The sequence below is a fragment of the Epinephelus moara genome, chromosome 2 (genome assembly GCF_006386435.1).
Source record: "Epinephelus moara isolate mb chromosome 2, YSFRI_EMoa_1.0, whole genome shotgun sequence".
Classification (NCBI taxonomy): Eukaryota; Metazoa; Chordata; class Actinopteri; order Perciformes; family Serranidae; genus Epinephelus; species Epinephelus moara.
This window is the reverse complement of record NC_065507.1, coordinates 5,159,379-5,171,094: the sequence shown is the minus strand read 5'-3', so window position 1 is coordinate 5,171,094 and position 11,716 is coordinate 5,159,379. Positions and strand designations below refer to the sequence as shown.

Sequence of the window (11,716 nt, the reverse complement as noted above, 5' to 3'; positions counted from 1 at the left end):
AAAATTAAATAAAGAGGAGATTCAACATCTAGTTGCATTTTTTAAAAAATATTGTAGATAAGCAAATGTACATGGTATGATAACTGGCAACTTTTATATCACTGTATACCTTGCAACTAGTGTATTGCTGCAACCCTGGGCAGTTCTGCATTTCCATATATAAGTAATCACGTACATTCATAAAGAAATATATAAATAAAACAAGTAAATTGTGAAATGATTTGATAAAACTTTTAAATTTCAGCTTATTAAATGTAACATTACTCTACAAGAATGAAATATACTACTATACATTTAAAAATTGTCTTAATGTTCACTGTAAACGTGTTTAATATCAGTTCATATGTTATTAAAACAAAGTGCTTTTTTCCAGTGATACACTTTTTTAAATTTTATATTTCCATCAAAGAAACAGAAGTGACAAATCTGCTTTAAAAGTTCATTTTACATCCACTTGTGGCTGATGGTGCAGACACAGAGATCAAAGTTTGTAGCCGCAGAGCGCTCCATGTATCAAACACCCTGTGACCACACCTCACACACCAGCCCCCCGCACAGCCGCCCCTCCCTGCCTTTATAACGGACTCAATGAATTGGCACACTTATCTTTTGGCACCAGAGATATCATGGGGTGGAGGTCCTGAAGGAGGAGGGGTGAGCGTCCGGTAAAAAAAGACCACTGTTCAGTATCTTGAGGCTATATGACCTCAGTCCAGCTCCTCACCAAGACACAGCAGGCGGTCCCAGCCACACAGCCGACACAATAGCCTCCACAGTGCACACGCTCGCTGCGGACACACGGGATCATGGAGCAAGGACCTTACAAGTACATCAGGGTGAGGCGGGCAGAGAAAATGGTTCAGTGCGTTTATGAGCTGGTTATAGAGGTGGTTGTTTAAGTGTCAGGCTGGTTGAGGCGTGAGAATGTTGAACGGTGACGGCAGAAAGTGAGTTTGAACTCTTTTGGCTGATTTCTCTTTTGTCCCCGCAGGACGGGAATGGAAAGGTCAGTCGGGTCATTCGGATCGGAACCCGCAAGAGCCAGGTACTGTACTGCTGTACATGAGCTTAACTGCATGATTGCTGCTTTAAATATTTGCCTTTGATTTCGGTTTTAGCTCTAACTGAAATGTGAATGCAACCCTGACAGAGCCACAGTGTGTCAGTTAAACATGAATTATCTGATGCAGCATTCCTGCGTGCTGCTTCAGATACAGCCGAGCTGCATATCTGGAGCTCCTCTCACAGAGATAACACAGCTCTGCCTCAACAGTGTCATTTTGAGATAACTCTTCCACCTCCAGTGTGTCATACTGATTTGATGGTCTGCTCTGTGGATGGGAGTTTGAATTTTCTACGACCATCAGTACAATCCAGCTAAAGTGTCTTCTTCTGTCGCAGCTGGCTCGCATCCAGACCGACAGCGTGGCGGACAAGTTGAAAGAACTGTACCCCGACATCCAGGTGGAGATAGGTGAGGATCTTCATCACAGCGTTTTCTAGAATTTTCATGGATGCCTGTTTCATATTTGGCAACATGCAAATTAGGGATAACAATATTCATATTTAAGATTCGTTATATAGGCAAAAATAGCTGCACAGATAAAACACTGACTGTGTCACAAAAATGAAATGAAAATATTCACGTATCGGACTGATCAGATGAGATGAAGATACAACATGAGAGAAGCGCTCTGTGTGTCAGTGGTGTCTTATCATCATCATCATCATCATCATGCATTCTGTCATAAATTAGACTTCTTATCCAGTTTTAAGCCACATTTTTACAACACACTTTTTAGTTTTGGTCATTTTTTACTAAATGTTTTAACTGGATGAAAGATTTTACTCAAAGGACTTCTGGATCTTGAGTTAGCAAACGTTAGCGGCCGCTCGGCTCTCGCCCCTGCTGTGATTTTTAATGTGAAACTGCTTTATTCAGTGTTTTATATCAGTTTAATTCACCTGGTCTGTTTGTTTAAAGAGGAAGAGACTGGGAGAAACTGACTGCGATGATGGCATTGCTCCATCTTTTGTCACTCTTTTGATTTAGAGACCCCTCATGACAGAAAATTACATATTGTAGAAGGGATGCACGATGATATCAGCACGTCATCAGCCAATATCGGCTTTAAAATGAATCAGAATCAGCTAACGTGCTTTTTGTTATATTGAACAATAAATGAATATCACGTACATTGAAAAAAAAAATCATGTCTCCATCTGCTGGTGGGCCGTCACTCTAAGAGTATGCATATATAATGTGATGTTAACTCCACTATAGAAAAGACAATGCTCACTAAAAGTAGGTGTGGAAAAAGGTAGATATATCAATATCGTTATCAGTTATCGGCCATTAAGTTGTTATATAGCAGCATATCGGATATCAGCAAAGAAATCTATTATCGTACATCCCTATATTGTATATTTTATGTTAAAATGTAGCTTGTTGTCATTACTTCCTCTATCTTATCTGGCCTCACACAACCAATGCTTGTCTCGTCTTCTAAAGTATTGTTGTCTGGACCTCCAGTGTGCCTGCCAGAGGGTGCACTCTCTCTCCAAAAACTTTTGAATGAACTGCAGACCTGTGTCTTTAATGTCACATTGGTGTTGTTGCTAGTTGACACTGGTTGCTCATATTATTAAATCTCTGTATCTCCTCTCTTTCAGTTGGCATGACAACGACAGGAGACAAAATCCTCGACACAGCTTTATCAAAGGTGAGGTTTGTCACGATGGCCACAAATCAGAGGTTACATTAATAACAGACATGTTCACCTATTCCAACATCTGCAAACACTAAAGCAGTCAGTATTTAAAATACACTGCAGACTTGTAGATGCATTAATGAGTACAGTATGATCTGCAACTTGTGAAAGTCTTAATTTAAATGTGATGTAACATTTGTTTTTTGTGTGTTGAATGCAGATCGGAGAGAAGAGTTTGTTCACCAAAGAGTTGGAGAACGCTCTGGAGAGGAATGAGTGAGTGTTACCGCTGTCATCTGTGGCTGACACCACGCTGGCTTCACACCATTGTTTCACCAACTGTTAGGGTCTCACTGACAGGGGCTCACTTGTAAAGTGAACATTGTAGCTGTTACTTACAGATACTTGGTCTCATTCATGAAATGTGGGTAAATCTGCGAGTAGATTTGCACATGAAAAACCTACACCGGATTCATGAATGCAGTAGAAAACTCGGATTTGATTGTGGGCATGTGTGTATGTTCATGAAAGCCTATCAATCAATTTACACACAAATTTATTCCACTCACGTTTCATGAATGAGACCCACTGGGTGCCAATACTTACGGCTTTAACACATTTTCATGCCACAAAAATCTCTTAAGGACAAAAAAACTTTTAAACAAAATGTAGTATTGAGCCCACATCCACAACATACTCTCTGAAAATCTATAAGAGCACCCACTGTGTGCTCCACATAAAATCCATACAGAGGAAAGTTCTTTGATTTCCTCCACAGCCTCTGATGTAGCAGGTGACTCTGATCTATAGCTGCCTCGAGGATGTAAAACACACGCAGTACTGAAAGGCTGTATTATACCATGAGACATAAATGGAGCATGGATATATGACTGTTCCTCTGTGTCCTGCAGGGTCGATCTGGTTGTTCACTCACTCAAAGACCTTCCCACCACGCTGCCCTCAGGATTCACCATCGGGGCCGTGCTCAAGTGAGTGCACTCACACAACACTGTTAAATATTGATTATCTTTGACTTTATGAGAAACAGTATAAATGTTGAATTAAATCTGGATCACTGAGTATCAAACAAAAAGTGATACAGACCTAAATAAATATGAATCTGAAACTGAACATCACATTAATGAATCTCTTTGCTTCCTGCTGCTTCAGGAGAGAAAGCCCCCATGATGCAGTGGTGTTACACCCCAAACATGTCGGGAAAACTCTTGATACTCTGCCAGAAAACAGGTACAGCCCAGGAGAACATTAAACTGGTCGTGTTTGTTTTTCACTCCTATTAAAAGTATGATAACTCTTCTTCATACTGTGTGTTTGTGTAGTGTGATCGGCACCAGTTCACTGCGCCGCGCCGCTCAGCTGAAGAAGAGATTTCCCCACCTTCAATTCAAAGATATCGTATCCTTTCAGGAGACTTCCTGTTGTGAGTCAGAACATGATGAAAGCTGGAGATACGATGGAAGTTATTTAGATTTTACTGCACAAGGTTTACTGAAAGGTTTTAAGGCCCTGACTAGGGATGGGCATCAATTTTCGACAATCTTCTGGTTTCCCTTTCTGAATGACGATTAAAGATGGTCGCCGTCTGCTGATGTGAGAGTTATGTCCTCTCACACAGGTGCAGAATGTACGTGCTGTTTGGTCATTGGTTGAAGTTGTTGCGGTGTGTTCATGTGCAACTTTTTAGCTGAAGTGGGTTTGGTGTGTCTGGGCCTAAGAGTAGTATTTCTCATAAGTGATGCTGTTAGCAAGCCAGAATGGATATCAGTCTGTGAAGTGTTTTCCTGAGCTGGCGTCTGCAGCGTGGGAACCTGAACACACGTCTGAAGAAGCTGGATGAGAAGGACGACTATGCTGCCATCATCCTGGCTGCTGCCGGCCTCAGGAGAATGGGCTGGGACAACCGGATCAGCCAGGTACAGTTCATGATCATCTGAAGTCCTTTCTGTGAGGTCCCTCTGGGTGACATTCATCATCTAACAGTCCAACTGTCTGATTGTTTCCACTGGTAGATCCTGGAGCCTGAAGACTGTATGTACGCTGTCGGACAGGTGAGAACAGCAGGATGGAAAACATGATGAATACACAGATAGAGAGCGAAATAACAGCTTAAAAATACCACACTACATCCGTATGTGTTCTTGTTGTCAGGGGGCTCTGGCGGTGGAGGTTCGAGCCAGAGATACTGACATCCTGGAGATGGTGTCTGTCCTCCATCACCCAGACACTGTGCTGCGCTGCATAGCTGAGAGAGCCTTCCTCAAACGCCTGGTACATCACACACACACACACACACACACACACACACACACTTTCTTTTACGTATTTTCACATTGTATAAATATGGAAATCTTCATGTGTTCAATTTAACTTCCATTTGTAGGAGGGTGGGTGCAGTGTTCCAGTAGCTGTACACACAGAAGTGAAGGACTCCGAGGTAAGGATGGTGGGTAGTGACAGATGCACACATACAACTAAACATTTGCTAAGCCCCGCCCCTCTCTAGTTACTGTTGCTGTGCCTGTTTATGTTCTCACACAGTGACAGTTTATCACCCACAAGTTTTATTCTTTTGTTTCGCAACACATCCTTGATTGCAGACTTAAATCACGTGATTGGACAGTGGGGGGTGAGCTGATGAAAAAAGAGATGATGTGAGGCGCCTCCGCTCTAAAACTCAAGGAGTTCAGAGCATTTTGGCAAAAATGCCAGGCGTCTAGAGTGCAGAAACGCCAGGCGCATTGCAACACAAAAAACGCCAGCAAAAAGCTTCAGTCTTATTAAGAACAATTTCAAAAAGCTGCCTCCAGCTGCTGAAACACTCTCTGCATGATCGAGGCCTAATACAACTGTTCAGAAAGTGCTGCCAACGTGGATGTCACGTGTCATATTAGAGGCAGACGCTGTTGTTTTACGTCGTGCCTGTCACGATGAGCACCATCTCTGTGTAAAAAGGGCTAATGTGACTTGATGGTTTAAGCGTCCACATTCTGTTTCTTTACAGAACATAGTTATAAAGTTTGTAAATAAAGCAAATTGAATAAGAAAAAAAAAGGTAGAGATTAGCTTTTATATTCAAGTATTAAAGTTGAGGGTCAAACTGTTTTTGCAGCTTTACCTGACGGGGGCAGTCTACAGCCTGGATGGATCAGACAGTCTGAAGGACACCATGCAGACTAGCGTTTCTGTTGCTGCTTCCGACAAGGTAACAGCTCAGCGTGCACAGTTTTCGTCACATTGATGACATTTTATTTGTGTCAGTCCTCATACCATCATACTGATAACGTGTGTTTGTGATGTCAGAGCGTAGAGGAAGTAGACGAACAGGTCCAGCGAGTGGGAGTCACAGCCAGCAAGATCTCGGGTGAAGCCCTAGACGGGGCTGAGCGGCTGGGGGTCAACCTGGCCAACCTACTGCTGAGCAAAGGAGCCAAGGAGATCTTGACGGTGGCGAGGCAACTTAATGACGCCAGTTAATCCCGCCCAGCTGAGGGTCAAGGCTCCGGAGGTGACCGGGTCCTCGAGTGCAGTCAGTCACAGCCTTGTGTCAAGTAAAAACTTGAATTCCTTTTTTATGTTACACATTTGATGTTTTGAAAGTGAAAGAACGGCGACTCTGTTGCACCAGGTGAGCTCAGCCAATGGCAAATAAATTATTGAGGGTTTTCAACACTACTTGGACCAAAGTTGTGCTCAGTGTTACAATGCTGCTGTCATTAAAAGCTTGTTCAGAGTCTGTAGCACTCTTGGTCTTGGTTCCAGCCTGCTCTTACATATAGTACCTCATGGAACCATCTCCTGAGCCATACGGGATTATCAGTGACAAACACACAATGGCCTTCAAACATTTACGTCAGTTACACCACCATCACTGGCTTTTTTTGTTTTTTATAAGTATACTGGTACAGTATCAGTGTCGCTATATTAAAAGGGAGGCCACTAAAACTAAACATTCTCAAATATTTGACCCCATAACCAAGAATGGTTCATCAGCGTCCATTGTTCCCCAAAAGAGACGTAACCCAGAGTTCTTCTCTAAGCTCTTAGACGCACTCTCATTTCAAGAAGCTGACTTCTGATGGCACCAAAGATGGGTTTTCGAACATGTGTGCACATTTTGCTGTTCGGAGCAGGCTGCACTGCACTGAAGTGGGTTTCATTTAGGTTTGAGAGTTGAGAAATGTAAATATAAATGTAAATTCAGTCCTTAATTCATCAGCTCTGTGGCCACAAGTCAGGAGACCTTATACACGGATGTAATGAAGGATGTTTTTTCATGTTGGCCTCCCGATAAATACAGTAACCTTTTTCGCGTAGCTTCTAGAGATGTTCTGATACCATTACTGATTGCGATACCTGAACTTGATTATCGGCCAATACCAATTACCTATCTGATACCATTTCCTTTTTACCAGCATAACCTGCTGGTGAAGAAGAACTGATTTCTGGAAAACTGCTGTTATCTGCAGGTGTGAAACTACTTTTTAGTTTAGTGATAGAAGATGTGGTATCAGATCTGTGCTTGGAATAGCATGCTCACAATATCACATGCCTTTCTGACACTGGTATTGGAACAACTCTAATAGCTTTGCTCCTTCATTCAGCTCATTTTCAGCTGAGGAGGTTCACTGCTTTTAAGAGTATACTAGCTACCTATTTTACAGAGAGAGAATATATTTAATATACATAATGAGAAGCTGGAGGGCGCATTTGGTTTTATCCCACCTGTGGCACAGCTAGTGATGCTTAGTTTGTGCAGCTGCGTCCCACTACATGAACGCTGAAGCAATCCCTGCATCTGTTTTCAGTTTCCTGCTCTGATTTTAAAAGTGTCCTGGGCTGCTATTTAGCAACAGTTTGAGCTGTTTATGCTTTGCTGATATTGTGTCTCAGATGCAATATCGACCCATAAGCATTAACTGTGAGCTGATCATTTCAGGGTTCCCACGGTCATGGAAAACCTGAGTCAGGTATTAGTAAATATTAAAAGTTTTGGAAAACTCATGAAATTTTGATGTTTGTAATAAAAGTAATTGTTACGTTAATCTAAACGTAATAGCAAATTTATTTTCTGTAAGCTAGCTGTTGACATAATGTAGCTTTAATATGCGTCAGTTTATATACAGATATATCGTTCTAGCATCAACACTGTGATGGGCAATTGTCGCATCAAAACGTGCAACGTCAAGTAAGGCAAATTACCTCAAACAACTGATCTGATGCTTGATACAAATGGAAAACTTGCACGGTTCTCATTTTTCTTGACTTATACTGACCAAGCCTTCTGCTTTTAGACGTTGCGTGTATATGTGACGTAGTGTGGTGGTGTTTGTTATGGGAAGTGAGACTCTCCTGCATTTGTGTGTGTAGAACAGTATCGTAACCAGGCTGGCAAGCGCAGCAGACACAGTGAAGTGCATGCTTTCCCCCAAACTTTTATTATGGGTCCTTGAGGAGTCATGGAAAAGTTTTGATGTTTTGTCCATGAAAATGTGTGGGAACCCTGTTATTTTTAAATATGGTGTAAACGCCACAGTTGTGGATAGTAGTAGTATAGCCGACTGTATAAAAGGTAAAGGGCACAGCAGTGAACTCAGTCATACCCCTTTTCCACCAAAGTAGCTCTGGTTCTTGAACCGGTTCTGTTCAGGACTGTTGGAACCTTGTTGCTCTCTCGCGAACCACGCCATGTTTCCACCAGTGTCGATCAGAACCATTGTAATCAAGGATGCGTCGTTAACAGAGGTCGCTTCACAATGCACAAGTAAAGTAAACAATAGTAGCAAGATCGGTCGCCTTGATTACCTGCGAACGTTTGTCCTGTTATTTGTTTTTATCTAAAAACAAGCACGGACCAACTGTTAAGACCACAGCATGTTTCTCTTCCCTGATGATTTCTTAATTAACATGTTACGAACCAATTAATTTTTTGTAAAAATGCTCCAAACGGTTCGAACTTAGGTGCAGGAACCAGAATAGAGCCCGTTCCATGTTGGTGGAAAAGGGGTACCATTGGCTTTCATGAACTGGGGTTAATCACTGTTGTGTTAGAGATGTAAAGTAGCTCAATAAATCGTATTTGACTGAAAGTATCACAGGTTATTTCTTTGTTTCACAGCTGTATACTCTGACTCACAACTTGAATAATGGCCATTATGGACTCGTTCTTGTATGTTGTGGTGTAGATCTACAGAAGCACCACTGCATTCAACAAACAAAAAAACTTAGCCGTATCTCTTGATTTTAAGATAGTTTTCTTGTAATTGCAACACAAAGATCATGTCATCATGAGGCAGTATTCTTGTAATCATGACTTGGCATCATAATTATAATTATCTCCTAATAATGACACCTTTATCTCGTGTATGAGATGTGCATCTTGTACTTATCGTATATTTCTTATTTCTGAGATAATAATTATTAGACCTTTCCTTGTAATTATGAGATAATTATTTCATAATTTTGAGAGATGCTCATTCACAATTAAGAGATACATAAGTCATAAGTACGAGAATATGCTTTGGTGAGTGCAGTGCATGTCTGTAGGGTACATCCACAATATATATCAAATTAACTAAGACAAGAATGAAAAACATTTTTGCTGTAATGTTTTCATGCCAGATGCTGTACTCCACATATCAGAACTGAAATGTTTCCAGAAGCAATATATTTTCAAACTTGTCAACTTTGATGACTTGCCTAATGAAATAAACATGTATTCAATGCCACAGTTTGTCTTGTTAGTTTTATCAAAGTGCCATCTCAGTAAATGTATTATTTCTGCATATCTGCCTTACATCAAACTTCGAACAACGCCTTCATTCTTTCTTTATTCAGTGTCAGTACACCGACTGTACAGTTAATTTGATGCCATATTGTATTTCTTTTATTTTATGGATCTTTATTGTATATTATCCTTAATTTAAACCTCCTGAGAGAGACTATGAGGCATATTTGTTTTGGCTTTAATTTCTGTATGAATTAATGTAGAGTGTTCCTGTATTTAGATCACAGTACTCATTGTTGCATCAATCCGTTATGACGACATGTTTACATGGTATCTCTAAGTGTCTTTGTTTTGCCACTTATTCCAACACAATGTCAAATAAAACTACTGATGTCAATAAACAAATGTCAATAAAGCTATGTGTGTTATACCTGTCCATTTTTATGATTCTGTGCCGGCATCAGCTGGAGGCATTATGTTTTTGTGTTGTCTGTCTGTCCCATTGAGGAATCATGAGAGAATTTCTTCAGATTTGGCACGAACGTTCACTTGGACTCAAGAATGAACTGATAAGACATTGGTGGTCAAAAGTTAAAGTCACTGTGCCCTTGTGTCCATCTCATTCTCATGAAAGCAATATCTAAAGAAGGCCTTGAGGGAGTCTCTTCAAATTTGGCACAAATGTCCACTTGGACTCAAGAATGAACTGATTAGAATTTAGTGGTCATAGGTCAAGGTCACTGTGACCTCACAAAACATGTTTTATTGCTATAACTCAAGAATTCATACTCTAATTATGACAAAATTTCACACAAATATTTAGTGGGATATGAAGTGATGACATTTTATATTCAAAAAGTCAAAGGTCAACTTCACTGTGACATCATAATGCCACAAGTGGCTCTTTAGCCCCTCTCCAGTGGCTTTGACAAAAAAAAAATCTGGAAATGAATAACGGATGTTCTTTTTTTACATTTTAATTTCTATATATCAGTGTTGTAGGCCTTAAGAAATTCTTACATTCTCCAACTGTAAAAATGTGAAGCCTCTATATTAAATTAAAATGTTTTAACATTTCAACATCTAAAAGTGACTGCCTAGCACCTTTTCCTTGAAATTTTGCTGAACCTCAATAGCAGCGGCTAGTCTTGAGTCTTCCTCGGTGGCTAGCTGTGGATGCTAAATCCAAAAAAGTAAAAGTCTCAGAATGAAATAGAGAATTTAGTAGTTCGAGGACAGATGTGTTTGCTTTCACTGCCAGCTCTGCAAAGTTAAAGTGCCAAATAATTATAAATAGAGCAATGCAGAGTCACTGCCTTGTGGTTAAACATGATTGAATGCTCATTTAGACTATTAATGTCGGCTAATTTAGACTCAATAGGCTGTTTTACCATCATTAAAAGCCTTCAATACGTTTTGCGGCAGTGCTGGGCTCCAGTCATTCATGTGTAGGATGCCTCCTCTGTTGAGAAAGCAGCTGGAGCTTCCTCTTACAGTGGTCACAGCCCACTCTGCCCCATCACTTCCTCCAGCTCACATCACACTCTGGTTTTTGTCCTCAAATATTTGAACTGTACACTTGACTGGGAAAGTAGAAAGAGTCTTGCAGCTCCAGTCTTCTACCAGCCATAAAAACTAAAGGCCAGGGTCTGTCAGTTTTAACAGGAGGAAGAGTCGAGACAATGGCAGCAGTTCTCACCTCTGAGGAGCTCCAGGGTCACCTAACATCCTGAACACCCTCTGCAACTAGATGGAGAAACAGGAGGAGCAACAGCTCATGGTGGTGTGGTCATCCAACAGGAACAAGTTCTTTACTCCAAGGATTTCAACAACGAAGAGGGTGCCTTCACTGAATTAAAGCATTTAAAGTGACTGGTGAATGTTTTAAAATCAGAAGCTCCAGTGGGCTGCAATCTGCAACCTCACTGCTAGATGCTGCTAAAATACACGAGACTAGTGATACTCATCTTTTGGCCTGTGGGCCAAATCTGGCCTGGGATAGATGGCAGGGTGGCCTGCTGACCATTTTCTAATGAATAATGAAAATAAATTGATGCACACTACATATACAACTCACTGCTATATACACTCACCAGCCACTTTAATAGGTACACCTTGCTAGTACCAGGTTGGACCCCTTTTTTATCTTCAGAACTGCCTTAATTCTTGGTGTCACAGATTCAACAAGGTGCTGGAAACATTCCTCAGAGATGTTGGTCCATATTGACATGATGACATCACACAGTTGCTGCAGATTTGT

At 40.9% G+C, this 11,716-nt stretch overlaps 1 protein-coding gene across 1 annotated transcript; it reads left to right on the top strand.

The window, feature by feature from the left end:
• Positions 1-701: 701 nt before the first annotated feature.
• Positions 702-9,872, top strand: LOC126404169 (porphobilinogen deaminase-like). The gene is given in 16 exon segments (XM_050067207.1): positions 702-725; positions 727-792; positions 795-836; positions 992-1,045; positions 1,402-1,474; positions 2,674-2,723; positions 2,932-2,987; positions 3,623-3,700; positions 3,882-3,959; positions 4,052-4,127; positions 4,532-4,645; positions 4,742-4,780; positions 4,881-5,000; positions 5,113-5,166; positions 5,842-5,934; positions 6,033-9,872. Coding segments are annotated over 16 exon segments (1,191 nt in total). The 3' UTR covers positions 6,207-9,872.
• Positions 9,873-11,716: the final 1,844 nt, after the last annotated feature.